Source organism: Hipposideros armiger, unplaced genomic scaffold, assembly GCF_001890085.2.
Source record: "Hipposideros armiger isolate ML-2016 unplaced genomic scaffold, ASM189008v1 scaffold_910, whole genome shotgun sequence".
NCBI lineage: Eukaryota > Metazoa > Chordata > Mammalia > Chiroptera > Hipposideridae > Hipposideros > Hipposideros armiger.
Genome location: NW_017732260.1, coordinates 727,353 through 743,380, shown reverse-complemented (window position 1 = coordinate 743,380; position 16,028 = coordinate 727,353). Strand labels below are relative to the sequence as shown.

General features: G+C 43.6%; 1 protein-coding gene across 1 annotated transcript; it reads left to right on the top strand.

Moving 5' to 3' along the window:
• The first annotated feature begins 3,697 nt into the window (after positions 1–3,697).
• PDCD7 (programmed cell death 7) lies at positions 3,698–15,272 on the top strand. Its single transcript, XM_019630431.1, has 5 exons — positions 3,698–4,667; positions 6,629–6,767; positions 11,929–12,165; positions 12,438–12,525; positions 14,137–15,272. The coding sequence occupies exons 1-5, from the start codon at positions 3,798–3,800 to the stop codon at positions 14,258–14,260; spliced, it is 1,458 nt and encodes a 485-aa protein (XP_019485976.1). The 5' UTR covers positions 3,698–3,797; the 3' UTR covers positions 14,261–15,272.
• Positions 15,273–16,028: the final 756 nt, after the last annotated feature.

Below are 16,028 nucleotides of genomic sequence, written 5' to 3'. Positions count from 1 at the left end.
TAGAAAATACCAGGTTATATCCATACCTTAAATTTTTGTAAGAAAAACGGAAGCCTTTAAATATATAGAGTATTACATAATACATGGGATACAAGTAAATATGTAGACTATTACAAAGAATTTCTGAGAAATATGAGAGGTCCTTTGGGAGTTGGGTCAGGCTCTGAATGGTTCTTTTCATGGTATAGAAATGGACTCTTACCCAAGGGGTTATCCATTACTTTTGCTTTAAAAAGTAAAGCTCTAACCCTATTAAGAACATAAAAAGACAAGCTACAAATTGGGAGGAAATATTGGCACACTGCATATTTTCTACTGTTGGGTTGTTGGAAAAGTCATGACATATTTTGTCTTGTTTTTCAAAGGTCATTTATATAAAGAACAAATACCAATCGATATATTGCCCGTTTTGTTCGATAACCTTTAACCATCTTTCAGTGAGCTTCATAATTCCTCATTCTTAGAAGGACCTGTCTTTGTGCCAAACTGAACAAGGTGCTGATTGACAGCCTCATCTGAATTGAATGTTATACCACACAAGGAGTTTTGAAGAGACAGAAACAAGTGAAAGTCTGACGGCGCAAGATCAGGTGAGTATGGTGGGTGTGGCAACACATCCCATCCAAGCTCCAATAATTTTTGACGGGTGATCAAACTTGTGTGTTGTCTCAACTTGTCGCAATGGAACACAACTTCTTTACAATTAACAAGCTCTGGACATTTCTGGATGATGGATTCGTTCAAACTGTCCAATTGCCGACAGTATACATTCAAATTGATTGTTTGGTTCCTTGGTAGGAGCTCGAAAAACACAACACCTTTAAGATCCCACTGCACTGAGAGCATAACCTTCCTCTGATGAATGTTTGCTTTCGATGTCGTTTGAGGGGAATCATCATGTCGGGACCAAGTCCGTTTGCACACCACATTGTTGTAAACAATTCACTTCTCATCAGCAGTTATCAGTCGTTTCAAAAAAAGGATCGTTTTCCTCATGTTTAATAAGCATATTGCAGATGTTTATATGCACTGTCAAATGAACTTCTTTGAGTTCATGCGGAACCCAAATATTGAGCTTGCTTATGTATCCCAGCTTCTTCCAGTGGTCATGAATGCTTGAATGATGGATGTTCAATGTTTCTGCAATCTCTCGTGTCGTGTAACACGAGTTTGACTCAATCAGTCCCTTTATTTTGTCATCATCAACCTCAGTGGGCCTCCCTGACTGAGGAGCATCGTTAAGATTAAAATCACCAGCATGGAATTTTGTGAACCATCGTTGGCACTGATGTTCTTGTAGAGCATTGTCACCGTAAACTTTATGCAACTTTTCACAAACTTGATTCGTGTTCTTCCCCTTATGGAAGTAAAACAGTAAAATATGGCAAAAATGCACAGTTTGGTCTTCCATCTTCAACTTGTAAAATCTACAAAACTCAACTAAATCGCTCAATTTTTATATAGAATGACAGCAATAACATAGATGCGAATGACTCTAGTACTCCCAAAAATGAACTAGTGCCATCTGTTGCAAACATGCATCATGACTTTTCCGACAACCCAATAGTATGTAGAATATATAAATAACTCAAATCTCAACAGTAAAATAACAATCTAATTAGAAATGGGCAAAATACATGATCAGACATTTCAGTGGAAGAGGATATAAAGATGGCAGATAAGCATATGAAAAGATGTTCAACATAGTCATTAAGGAAGTGCAAATTAAAACCACAATGAGATATCACTACATACTTGTCAGGATATCTAAAAAAATAGGAACACGGCAAAATGTGAGAATTGAGAGAAACTAGAACTAGATCACTCATTGCAGGTGGGAATGTACAATAGTACAGCTGCTCTGGAAAACAATTTGGCAGTTAAAAAAAAACACAAATATGCAACTGCCATATGGCCCAGCAATTGTGTTCCTGGGCATTTATTCCAAAGAAATTGAGGTTAATGTTCACACAAAAACATTTACACAAATTTTTATAGCAGCTTTATTCATGATAGCCCCCAAATAGAAACAACTCCAAAGTGGGAATATCCTTCAACAGGTGAATGATTAAAGTGTGGTTTAATTTTACCCACATATTTTTCTGCAATAAAAAGGAATGCGTTGATGCATGGATGAATCTCCAGGGGATCATGCAGAGTGGAAACAGCGCATCCCAAAAGGTATTGTACTGTATGACTCCATTTATATAACATTCTTAAAAGGACAGAGTTATATAAATGGGGAACAAGCTAGTTGTTGCCAGAGGTTTAAGAAGGGAGGTGGGTGTGGCTATAAAATAGCAAAGGAGGGATCCTGGAAGTAATGGAAATAAATGTTCTGTATCTTGACTTGTATCAGCATCAACATCTTGGTTGTGATGTTGTACTAGTTTTGCAAGATATTACCATTCAGAGAAACTGGGTGAAGAGTATACAGGATCTCCCTGTATTATTTCTTACAGCTGCATATGCTTCTACAGCGATTTCAAAATAGAGTTTAATTTTAAAAACCTAATCTGGGGCCAGCCGAGTGTCGCGTTGGTTAAGCGCTGGCTTGGAATGCCAGAGGGCCCCGGTTTGGATCCCACATATGAGGGCCAGTGACACTGCCCTCTACAGCTAAGATGCTGAACAACAGCTTGACCTGGAGCTGGGCTGCCTTGAGTCACCCGCGATGGCAGGTGGGTTGCCATGGGCTACCGTGTGTAGCCAGCAGCCAGTGTGAGCGGCCATCCAGAAGCCGGCAACTGATCTGCCTCGCCCGGGAAGAACGCAATGATGGTGCCAACGTGTGCCAGTGAAGCAACGTCCTCCACAACTAGACTGAAGACCAAAAGGATAGCAACTTGTCAGTTCCCCTTCCCCCAATTACCCAATAAAAAAATCTTAAAAAAAAAAAAAATTGGTCTCTAAAAAAACAAACAAAAAACCCCTAATCTGGGGCGGAGGGTGTTGACTCGTTAGTAGCTCAGTTGTTTAAAAGCGTCATGCTGATAACACCAAGGTTGCCAGCTCGATCGCTGCATGAGCCACTGTGAGCTGCGCCCTCCTTAAAAGAGTCGTCTATGCCATTGTAGCATGAAAGCAATGTGTAACCATGGCTGTTCCCCAATTAAAAAAAAAACAAAACACAAAAACCTGTAGCCTGGCTTCCCCTTTCCCTCCTGCTTAAAACCTTCCAGTGGTTTCCCACTGTTTTTAAAATATGCGATCATGGCCTCTATAATCTGTCCACCTCCTGGGATCAATCACCAAGCTCTCTAGGCTTTCTGTGCTCCATCCACACTGGCATTCTTTTAGATCCCCCACTAAACCTACTCTTATCTGTTAGGCGGGGGGGCTTTTGCAAATTCTGGTAGCATCTGAATTGTGGTAACCTCTCTTCTATTTAACTCCTATTTATCCTTCAGAGCTCAGATGAAGCCTCAAGTCCTTAGGACAACCTTCCGCAACCTCTAAGTCACATTCTCCTTGCCCCGTGTTTTCCTCTTTGGTAGTACTACATATTCACCGCTGCACTTTTACATTTGTTTGCATGATTACATAATGTGCTTACTTTACTAAACAGTTCCACGAAGAGAACTGTATCCGTTGGTCGCACTGTCTGCAAAGCAGCTAGCTCCGCACCTAGAATGCTCAGTTTAAGAACAGTATTGTATTACGAATTCAAGGACTGAAGGAAGCCAGGCGCGTCACACTGGCGTCGCGCTTGGTACTACGTCACTTCCTCCCGGAAGCCACAGTCTCGTGAAACCACTCAGATTCCTGTGACTGCTCAGAAAGCCTCGTTGGTGGCCATGGCTCTGCCGCCCTTCTTCGCCCCCGGTCGCCCGGGCCCCCCGCCCCCGCAGCAGCTGCCTCCCGCTCCCTTCGGCTGCCCGCCACCGCCACTGCCCTCCCCAGCTTTCCCGCCACTTCTTCCCCAGCGGCCCGGCCTCTTCCCAGGGGCCTCCGCCCCCTTCCTCCAGCCCCCGCTGGCTCTCCAGCCCCGGGCCCCCGGGGAAGCCTCTCGCGGCGGCAGTGGCGGCGGCGGCTCCTTTTACCCGGTGCCGCCACCGCCGCTACCTCCGCCACTGCCCCAGTGTCGGCCCTTCCCGGGGATCGATGCCGGCGAGCGCCCGCGGCCGCCGCCTCCAGGCCCGGGGCCGCCTTGGAGTCCGCGCTGGCCAGAGGCGCCGCCGCCGTCCGACGTGCTTGGGGACGCGGTCCTGCAGCGTCTGCGCGATCGACAGTGGCTAGAAGCGGTGTTCGGAACCTCACGGCGGGCGGGGTGCCCAGTACCCCCGCGCCGGCCGGCTGGCCCCAGCTTGGGCGAAGTGCGCGCGCGGTTGCGGGAGGCTCTGCGCCTGGTACGGCGGTTGCGTGACCTGGGCGAGGCCCTGCACGAGGCCGAGGCCGACGGCGCGGCCTGGGCACTGCTGTATGCCCAGGCCGCGCCGCAGCGCGCCGAGCTGGCCCAGCGACTACAGCTGCTGACTCAGGCCGCCTATGTGGGCGAGGCGCGGCGGAGACTGGAGAGGGTCCGGCGCCGCCGGACGCGACTTCGCGAGAGGGCCCGGGAACGCGAGGTCGAGCGGGAGGCGGAGGCCGCGCGAGCAGCGGAGCGCGAACAGGAGATTGACCGCTGGAGGGTCAAGTGCGTGCAGGAGGTGGAGGAGAAGAAGCGGGTAAGAGTCCCAGACGTGCCTTGGGAGTACAAGTTTGGAACGTGAAGGGGTGTGAGGCTTTGCGCTGCCATTTCCCAGGGCTAAACCTCTTTTTCCTCATCTGTAATATAAAAAGATAGCTTGCCTTTCCGACCTTATATCTCCATACTGATTGCGTGTTAATAATGTATGGTACACAACATAAATACTCTAGGTGCACCGCAAAGCCCTGTAAACACAAAGTAGGATCACACAGTGGTGTTGCAGGGATGACACATCTCCTGTCTCATGCTCCAACGTTCTGACATTCTGACATTGACATTCAAGACTAACACGCTTCTGGGTTCTTGTGCCTTGTACTGCTCTAGGTGATTTTAAGAATACAAAATATACAGACTTGGGGCCTGCCTCAAGAAACATATACATACTCTAATTGGCTGATGGGGCAATAGTGATGATTTCCCCAGGATCCTTTTGCTTACAAGTTTTAAAACCACACATCCCCAGGTTCAACAATGTGTTTTTCAGCACATTATATACTAGGCACTATGCTAAGGTCTTTACATACACCAGATCTTGAATCCTTGTAACAACTCTGACAGGTAGGTGATATTTTCCCATAGGGAAGTTAAGCTGCCAGCAATGACAAGGGTTTTCTGGCGGTTTCACTCCTGATTTGAGCCCAGTTGTCTGATTCCAAAGCCTGTTAATCTCAAGTTCTTAAATAGGGGCCAAGGTGAAACTGGAAATTAGTCAAATAGTTGTTTAAGACATTGTCATTACTTTTGAGTGCCTCTAGGCACTTCCGCCCCCTCCCCACTCTCCACTACCAGCTAGTGTTTTCTCCCTTCCCCTCCCTCTCTCCCCCTCCCCCTCTTTCCCCTCCTCCCCCTCCCCCTCCTCTTCTTCCTCCTCCTCCCCCTGTCTGCAACTGCCTTAGCATCTAACTACCTTGTGAAGTGTGTTAATGGCAAGCTTTGTCTTCAAGCCCCCAGGAATGTCAGTGCTTTAAAGAATACTTGGAGGCAAGGCCTTAATCTAAGGGAGTTTGAGTCAGTTCAGACATTTAGTGAGGGTCCATTATGTACCAGGCCAGGTGCTGGGGATAGAGATGAATAGGACATAGTGCTTGTCCCTGAGGGGCATAGCGCCTCATGGGAGATCATGTCTGTACAGCATAGTGTGTGTAGGAGGCCAGAAAAGGAATATCTAATTTGCTGGGGGAAGGTGTCAGGGAAGGCTTGGATGGTAAAGTGACACCTGAACTGAGTCTTGAAGGAAATGTCAAAGCCAAGTGAAAACAACAGGTGTAGTTCCAGGAAGAAGTAGGCAAAAGAATGAAACACATGATGTGGCTGAAATGGTGGGATTATGGGAACTGATTTGACAAATGGGAAAGAGGGCTTTAGGCAAAAGCATCCTCCCTACCACCCACAGAGAGGGTGTTGGAGACAGAGTCCCTTGAGTAGTGTCTTGAGGAACCAGAGGTATTTAGTCTACATGTGAACCAACTTCAGAAGAGTAGTAGAGGGTCTTCAGATGTTTGAAAGGCTGTGATGTCGATGAGATCCTTGGCAGTGGAGTTTTAGGCTGTCACTGAGAGCATTGTAGTGTCCTGGGCCTTTCCAACCCTGTTCCCTATCTTCCCTGCTAGCCTCAATCTTTGGTCCAGGTGCCTGCATTTTTAACGAGAGCCCCAACTTAACAAGGAAAGTTGGGTGCAGATGTTCCTTGGCCCACACTTGGAGAAACTCTAGGAAACAAAGACCAGCACCCACATGGAATCTGCAGAGAGGATAATCCCTTGGCTAGAACAGTGTAGAGGGGAGTTGTGCATGGTCCAGGAAATTGGTATGTAGATCCAGTAGAGTCTCTTTTAACAACTGGGACTGTCCGATCCTCTGAAATCTCACTGGCGGACAGCTATTGTCTGCTGTAAGGGTCTTCCTAATACTAGGTCTCATGGGCTCTTTCTCCTCCAGGAGCAGGAACTTAAAGCTGCTGCCGATGGTGTCTTATCTGAAGTGAGGAAAAAACAAGCAGACACCAAAAGAATGGTGGACATTCTTCGGGCCTTGGAGAAATTGAGGAAACTCAGGAAAGAGGCTGCTGCAAGGAAAGGTAACCATGGCTTTGCATTTCTAGTTGCATTTCTTCCTCTGTTCCTGTTCCTTCCCTTTCTTTACTATGGCATCTCCCTCTCCCCCAAATTTTTGACAGAAAATGCTTGACACTTTATTATTTTCACCCAGTACGTTAACTGAGCTTGTCAGCAGTACCTCAGAACTTTTGAAGCACGAAGCCGTAGAAAATGTTTAGCCCTTGGTACCCCAGGTTGAAAAGAGAGGCAGGTGTGGGAACCCACTGCACTCTCTTCCTCTTGACCACCCATCATGCCTACTCCAGGCATTCCTGGTCACACTTTCCTGAGTGAGGTTGACGTGGGTGGTCAACTTTCCCCATGTGCCAAAGTGAAAGCTATCCTGTCTTTACTTGTTACTTCAGAAGGTGTGGAAAACTTGGCAGAGCTCCTTCAGATACATTTCAGACTTAACACATTGATTTGAAGAGGTATGAATGGTTGGAGGGGGAAGGAAGTGCCCTGTAGACTGCATGGATTTTGTCCTCTCGCTTACTGCATGCCATGTTTGGACTCAAAACCTCAATGGTCTCTTGCCTTTAGAGGGATCACTGGTTTTCTAGAAGTTCCCCCAGTTATGCTTTTTATTTGCCTGTCTGGATCTTTGCTCTTGCCAGTCTGCTTGTCTGGCGGGCCCTCAGTCCCATCTTTGCTATTTTAAGCTCTCACTGTCTTTCAAATTTGGATGCAGCATCCTCCACCCTTCCCTGCTCTGGGCTGAGGTGACCTCACTTGCACCTGGTTTGGACCACATGTTGCTTTATTTAGTAGATTGTAGGCCACTGACATTCACCAAGGACATTTGAGAGTATACAAATGAGCAAATACCACAATAGCAGATGACTCCCCCGATGTGGTTTAAAATATGAATAAAAACAGTGATTCAGACCCTAATAAAGCCTTGCCAGAATGTGATTGTGCATTCGGCCAGGCTCATTCACTAGCTCAGAGATGAGCTTCTGCACCAGCCTTCAGAGAGGCTGCTTCATATTCAGGCCTCAGAGTCAGACGACCCCATAGAGGATTCATGAGTCAGAGCAGAATTTGCATCTACTGTGTCTGCCCATGTCTCTACGAGAATGCAAAACCTGAGGGCTACTATTTAATGTTCCCCTACTCCGTTTCCTCCCTGAGGTGAGGGTCAGCAATCTTTTGCCAAGTGAATTTACCAGCATAATTTGTCACTGTTAGTTTTCCTCACTTTTGTCCAAAAGAAGAAGGAAATTTTAGGGGGAATTATGATCTATAAAAAGAAGCAGATTCTGTGGAGTTAACTGACTTGAGTGTTAATGATTTGGTAACTAGTAACTGGCTGCGTTGTGTACCTGAAAAGAAAATGAGCAGCTTTCTAACTTCTCTCTTCAAGGCGTATGCACCTCCAAGTCATTGCTGAGAGGCTGGATATATAAGCAGGGCCACATCGCAAAGTGTTTTACGTGCCAGGCTAGACTTCTCACCTATGCTTAAAGCTGAGGGAGAACTATTGAACGATTTTAAGCAGAGAATGAAACGATGACAAAGATCAGTGCTGGCAGAGCAGAGAAAGGTTTGGAGCATCTAGGAAAGAGGGAGAAAGGGAGAGAGACTGATAAGGCTTTTGTAGTCTTGGCAGGGATAGTATGGGAGGGTGAACTAGGGCCAGATGGTGAGTTGGAGAAAAGTAAATGGATTTAAGAGGTACGACTAAAATTGTGTGTGTGTGTGTGTGTGTGTGTGTGTGTGTGTGTGTGTACGTGTGTACGTGTGTACAGATAAATAAATAACTTGGGGAACTCAACATGTGGAGCTAAAAGGAAAAAATGACTTCTAGGTTCTAGTTTGATCTACTGAATGAGTGATGATATCATTCTAATTGACCAGGAAGAGAGAAGGAGAAACAGGCTTGGAGTTGACGAGTTCAGTTTGGGACCTGTTGAGTTTCAGGAGCCTGTGGTATATCCTGGATAAGGGTTCATCAGCATGTAACCAGAACTTAAGGACGTTGTGTAGCATGAGATGAGGGCCAAAAAGACAAAGTCCTAGGGAATGTCGATATCAAGATAAATAGAGGAGGCCATAACAAAGATCAAGAGAGGTTAGAGAGAGAGAGAAGGGAAAGGTAGACCTTCTAACTCCTAGAAAATGGCAAATACTCAGATTGTGCAATCTTGGGCAGGTTACTTAAACTTCTCTGTGCTTTGGTTTCCTCATCTGTAAGAAGGGGATAATGATAATTACCTACCCATGGGGAGTTGCGGTGGCTAAATAAGTAAACATGAGAAAAGTACTTAAAACAGTCCTGGCACATAAGACCCAACTTCCACTGGAATGAAAATGAAGGAGACAAGAATGGGTAGTAATGCTGATGGGTGAAATCAGGGGCAGAAAGTTAAGGGAATTCCTGCCAGGCAGCCTGTCTCCTCTGCGAAATAGGTTAGATGGTTGCTCTGAGAGTCCGTAGAGTGGGGCTTTCAGAGAGCAGTGAAATAACTGCTGTGAGGAATGAGTGAGATCCAAGCAGTGACCCATGGGAGTATGGTTGCAGGGAGGTTGCAGGGCCCAGCTGATGTAACTATTATATATACTGGCAGCAGCTCACATCATCAAAATGGCTTTTTCCAGTACTTTGCAGCTGTCAGGTGAGCATAGCTCACAAGGCTGTTAGGGTTTTACTTTATGGGTGATCACAAGTTTTGGTGAGAATGAGTGGAAGAAAAGTGATGTCTGATACATCAGATTGGAACTTTTAATGAAGCTGGCAGTGTCTCAGGGGAGAAGAAGATAAGCATACTGGAAGGGTAGAGAGTTGTAGTCAGAGAAGAGAATAATCGGGTTTAAGACTTTAGAGGTGCAAAGTTTTTTCTGTTTATGCCAAGGTGAAAGACCGGCTGAGGCCCCAAGGTGTGGATGGCAACGGGGAATAAAGGCAATTGCTATCTAGATGCTGCAGGAACTGGAGGAGTAAATGGTAGAGGTGGAGGAAACCTAGACCATGTCAGTACATGGGGTCAAGAGGAAGATTGGACAGAGAGTGCCATTTTCAAGGGAATGTGTTTAGGTGACCAGGAGTGATGGATGAAAGGTTGAGGGTGATGTGGGTGGGTGGCACAGGCCCAGCAGCCTGAGATGGGAGCAGGCCACAGCACCTTATGGGGTCTGGAGGTACTTACGGGCTGATGGATGATGGAGTATCTGTATATTTTCATTGTACTGGCAAATTTTAGTAGTTGCAGCAGAGACTGGTTGGCCCACAAGCCTAAAATATTTACTATCTAGCCCTTTGCAGAAAAGTTTGCCAGTCCCTGGTCTAGGTAAAGAAATTAAACAAAACCATGAAATTATTACAAAGCAACATAGTGTCAGCTTAAATTTCTCTGTGCATAAGAATTTTATGTGTATCTGTATTTGGAAAATAATAGCCCAGCAACTTAGCAGAAGGTGGATTTGAGTCATAGAGTTTCCATTTCCAGTTGGGAATATGTGAATAGAAACCTGCTTAAGCAACGCAGTTATGAGAAAATTATCTGGAAGAATCTTAGCCTTGGAGGTGAAGATAGGAGAGTGAATTCATGACTACTTAGCTGCAGTGGTTGAGGGAGAAAAGAATGAGCCCTCCAAATTAAACAGCTTCACAAGAGACACAACAATATATAAGGAACCATTATTTTATGCCGTTATCAGCCAAAATTGAAAATTTAGTGCTCAAAGCTGGCAATATTGTACTTCACTGGCGGCAGCATAAAGTGCCAAAACTCTATTGAAAATCATTCATTCATTGAAGAAATTATATATATTAATTACTTTCTTTGTGTCAGGTGTTAGGTACTGAGTAAATGTGTAGCTTTTTTAGGAAACAGTTTAGTACCACATTTAGGTAGTCTTGAAAGTATCCATAAAATTTCCACTCTTGAGAACCTATATTATAGAAATGATCCATAGGAAGGAAAAAAGTCACTTGCTCAAGAGTATGCATTGTAGCATTATACTTAATAGGACACTTGGAACAGCCTATGTGTCTGGGAGTAGGGAGTTTATTAAGTAAATTATGGTACGTTGATTTGGTGAAACAGGATAGAACCATTAAACAATTATAAAGACAAGAAAAGAATGTCAAAAATTTACATGGAGAGGTGGAAATTACACACGTATTATGTTGAACTGTGTGAAGTTGCTAATACATGGAGAAAAACGACACAATGATCAATATGGGGAAATAGAAATGGTTGATTATGTTAATGGGATTAGGATTTTCTTCTTCTGTGTATCCAGTAATGTTAAAATGCTTCTGTACCAAACACATTTTCCTTTTAAATCTCCAAGGACTAACAGGATGGACCACACCCATGTTACTCTAGGATGAATCACCTCGCAGCTTTAGCAGTTTTTATATTGCAGGGCTGTTGTGGTAGTGAGTGCACAACTGCAATCCGCTCAAGGATTCATTAAATTTAAAAAATTTTTTCCTTATGAAATTTTATGAAAAATTTCACACATGTACAAAAATAGAACACCTAACTAAAATACCCATCATCAATTATGATGCCATTATCACACCTAACAAAATTGGTAATAATTCTTCGATACCACTTAATAACTAGTCTAAAATCAAATTTTCCCAATTGTAGCTCTAGCTGTGTTGGCTATACTGTTAGGTGACCTCACAGTTAAATCAGGGTGACCAGACTTACCAGGTTTCCCAGGACACTGGGCTGTTAGTGCTACAACCAGGCAAACTGAAACATTTGGTCACCCTACTCTCAGCAGTAGACTCTGTGAGGTCAGTATTGTTAATTAAGTATATTTCTTTGTCACTATCCAACCAAATATGCTCACCCAGAACTTCAGATTCAGTCAGAGGGAAAATTGTTTATTAGCTGTGGGAGTTTCACAGTGAAGGCGTATAAGACAGTTCCTCCCTGTAGTGAGCTCAATCTCCAACTGAAGAATCAAAACCATTACAATTAAACAAAATCAAAGGTTAACTGGTATGCTACAGGGAGCGGAGTTAGAGACAGTCAGGGTATGGTCATATTAATTGGAGACTCAAGGAGATGAAATTGAGCCTTGAAGATTGGTTAGAATCTAATTTGAGTCTGCTCCTTAGAACACAGATTTGAGAATAAGAAAAAGTAACCAAAATGCCATTTGGATCTTGTTATCCAGGCGTCTGTCCTCCAGCCTCAGCAGATGAAACTTTTGAGCATCATCTTCAGCGACTGAGAAAACTCATTAAAAAACGCTCTGAACTATATGAAGCCGAAGAGAGAGCCCTCAGAGTTATGTTAGAAGGAGAACAAGAGGAAGAGAGGAAAAGAGAACTAGAAAAGAAACAGAGGAAAGAAAAAGAGAAAATTTTACTTCAGAAGCGTGAAATTGAGTCCAAGTTATTTGGGGATCCAGGTAAGTTCCTCTGTAACCAGTGGAGAAAAGGAAAGTACTAAATTGACAGTTCTTTTTCTCATGGATGATGATCTTAATCTGAGCTAAGAGGTGGTGGGCAACGAATGACACCTTCAGGATTTGCAATTCTAAACTGTATCCTGGAAATCATGGATAAGGATGAAATGCAAATTTATCATATGGTCATAATCATAGGCTCAGTCACCTCGCCTTAAGAAATACACTCTAGATATGAAGCACGAAGACGTGGTATTGTGCTTTTTCTTTTTCAGATGAGTTCCCACTTGCTCACCTCCTGCAGCCTTTCCGACAGTATTACCTCCAAGCGGAGCACTCCCTGCCAGCGCTCATCCAGATAAGGTCAGAGGGGCACTCTCCATGTCACCTGTATCTTTTAAGTTCCTTATGGGTCATTATATACAGTTTCCAAGTTTCAAGGATGCCACATATGTCTTGTTCAGTCTTCATTAATCCTTGAGAAGTCAATATCCCTGTTTTGACAGGGGAAGAAATGAAACTCAGGTTGTGGCTTGCCCTTTTGTTATCCCATGCTTTAGCTGTTGTGTTGAGTTCAAGCATCGGCTTCCATTTCTTAGTTCTGTTCTGCTGGCAAACAGACTCTCCCTATCTACTTGCCTGTGGAGACTGTTTAAGACCCATGCTGACTTGTGAGTTCTTACAGGTCAAAGCCAAGAGAGCTAGGAACAAGGAGTCTCATCTTCATCTGCAGTTACTAATGAGCTGGGTAAACTTTGCAGCAACCTGGGCCTCACTTTCCTCACCTATAAAATGAAAATGGTGGACTAGAATGTGGCCTTTAAGCTTTAGCAGTAGCACTCTTCCCAAATGCAGTCTTTGGAGAAATAGTTTGTAAGACAGAATGAATGAATGAGTTCCGCAGGCATCTGAAATCTGTTATTGACTGGAAGCACTTTGTTAGTTTCTAGACTCCCCAAAGCATCTAGGGGTCTTCAAAGCCTGGTTTGAAAATCACTGAACTAAAGTGATCTCTGAGGTTCCTTCCAAAGCTCCTACATTGCTCTTTAGCACACTAAGTTTATGTTCTGGGGAATGTCTATTTCTAGCTAACATACAAGTTTTAGCTTTTAAACATAAGTACAGTCAATTCTCATTATTCACAGTAGCTGTGTTCTATAAAGCCGCAAACGCTGAATTAAAGAATACTGAACTGCTCCTACAGGAGTTAGGTTCCTGGGAGCCTCTGGCCACCACTTTTCATCAACTGATCAATACATAGCATTGTTTTAGGTCTATTTCTTTTTTAAAGACACCTTATTTAATATATATTGTTGATTCATTAACATTGAACTCATGGCTAACAGCATGATAATTTATGCCCAAACGTTGCTTATCTAACGTACATATAGGCATTCTCTGTAAGGCATATTACAGCCAGCACTTCAGTACTATACTCATACGCCATTATAAACAGCAAAATTGCCAGTAAAAAGAACAAAAATATGAAAAATGTGCTACTAAATAGACCGCAAAAAGGACACTCGTTCACAGTATGAGAGCTGAAAACAAGAAGGTAGAGTGTCACTTTGTCCAGCGTCAGTTGGGAACGTGTGTGCTGGTGACTCACTCAGGTTTTTCACTGCTCTGTGTATGTCAGCAGGTGACCATGAAAGCAGTACGAGTAATGACTTGGGAGTTAACAAGTAAATTTTAGTGAACAGGCACATTTACAAATAAGGAATCTGCAAATAATGAGGATTGACTGTATATCATTATTCGGTTATCTATAAGATTATTAGTTCTTCGGAGTTTTTCCCCTTTATATGTACTTTGAAGAAATACAGTCTTTTGCATAAATCCTAGAAATCTAGTTCTGTAGTGGGCTTATAGATCAGTCATTGAAAGCTAAGTCCTGACATAGAATATTTAGTTGCTGAACATCTTGCTTAGAATAAAACAAATAAACAGTTGTTCTACAATGTTCTTATTAAGGCATGATTGGGATCAGTACCTGGTGCCATCTGATCATCCTAAAGGCAACGCCATTCCCCAAGGATGGGTCCTTCCCCCGCTCCCCAGCAACGACGTCTGGGCAACTGCCATTAAGCTGCATTAATAGAGACGCTCCAGGAGTGTGGTCCAGCCAACGCTCTTTCCAGCTCTGAATATTAGTGATGCTGCCGTCGTCTTGTGCTGTAGACTAAACCACAACCTCTAAACTCTGCATGGCATGTCCCTACCCAGAAGCTATATTTTCCTTCCGTATCTGTCCTGGCCAGAGGTGCCTCTTGAATCAGGAGATTAATATGGTTCTTCAAAAAAGGACCTCGATAAACTTAGGGCTGTTACCACAGGCAGCAGCCCTGGTTCACTGAATTTGCCTCTGTTTTGAGGGGCTTGGTCCCGAGTGACCTGTTAATTTACTCAGCTTCCTTGTGTGGTGATGGGTAAGGACACTCCATACACTCAAGGCGTGCACTGGATAGCTTTAGCAGCCCTTCCCCCAGTACTAAGTGTGAAAGCAAGCTTGATGAAACACCTCCTTACCCTTCCTACTCAAAGAGCTCTCTAACTTCCAGGAAGAAAGGTAAAAAATTCTTTATCTTGGATTTTGTGAATCCCACTTTTGGTGCAGCCTGGGAGGCTGTGAGCTGCAAATTGAGCTGCCACGGAAAGCTGGTGGCCTAGTCAGGTAGTCATGTGGAGAACTTGGAAAACCTGAAGAGTACCTGTACCCAAATTGGATCACGTTTCAATGGACGATGGCTACATACCCCATGGTAGAAGGATACTAATGAAAGCAGCTGCTTTTTAAGTTCCTAGAGGTATAGTTGTTGAGATCCCCAAGGATAGAAATTTATTTCCCTATTTCCCTATGGAAGTGGGACCTTAACCTCACTTACTCTCTGTTACAGTATAGGGGCCTGTATACATGTAAGTATGGAATTTTCTTAGGAACTCAAGCTCCAAAAACATCCATGTAGTTAAAGCTGGGAAAAAGCAGATAAGAAGTAGTCAAATTTATTTTTTAATATTAATTAATAAATGCCTTTGTGCCTGGAGATATCAATGATAAAACATGTCAGTTTTTTTGTTATTTTGTTTTATCTTTTGTCATTTATTGTTATTTATATTTCCAAAAAACTAAATAAATATCATTATTTTTTAGTTTGAACCTTTGCCGCTAATTTGTTGCCTCTCAAATTGCTACACATACTTTCACACTGATAAAACACATTTTTATTCCAAACTTCAAATTTATCAAATACGCATTTGCTAAAGGAAAGTGCATCTCAAGCACTAAACTTTTTCTGCAGAAGCCAACTCTGGATAAGCAGGAAAGGACACCATCAACTTTGGAAATGATTTCATGTAGTTGGAAGCTCCTGGGTGCAAGATGAGTTACTTCTGTACCTTTCTGTTGTTTAATTTATATGTTAGGTTGTCAGAAAAGTCATGACATATTTTTTCTATGTTTTTCGTTGCAAAAATGCATCATGACTTTTCCGACAACCTAATAGTGTACATTTCAGAGTTAACAGGGATACGAGCCACACCCCTCCAAAGTGTGTCTAAGCTCATAAACCTTAAAATCTCACAGAACCCCACAGGCCCATGTACCCTAAATCTCTACCATGTGCTCGGGACAAGATGCAAGAAGGATAATACGATGTATCTTTGGTGTCCAGATAGCCCTGCCACTATGATGTCTGTATTGATGGGGCAGGGAGTGTGAAGCAGGGACTCAGGAAAACTCAGGCAGCACAATCCAAAGAGAAGCCATTTAATGCCAGATGGGAAAAAACCGTTCTCTCTCCTCTCAGTCAGATTAAGCAAAATTTTAATAAAGTGAGTACTATCTTTGTTGTTTGTTTAATTTTTGT

What these genes read in the sequence shown, in the direction of transcription:
- PDCD7 (XM_019630431.1), top strand. Translation starts at nt 3,798, where the DNA reads ATGGCTCTGCCGCCCTTCTTCGCCCCCGGTCGCCCGGGCCCCCCGCCC. An exon ending in CAAGTTATTTGGGGATCCAG is followed by an intron (nt 12,166 to 12,437) that starts GTAAGTTCCTCT and finishes TTTCTTTTTCAG; the next exon opens with ATGAGTTCCCACTTGCTCAC. An exon ending in CCAGCGCTCATCCAGATAAG is followed by an intron (nt 12,526 to 14,136) that starts GTCAGAGGGGCA and finishes GTTCTTATTAAG; the next exon opens with GCATGATTGGGATCAGTACC.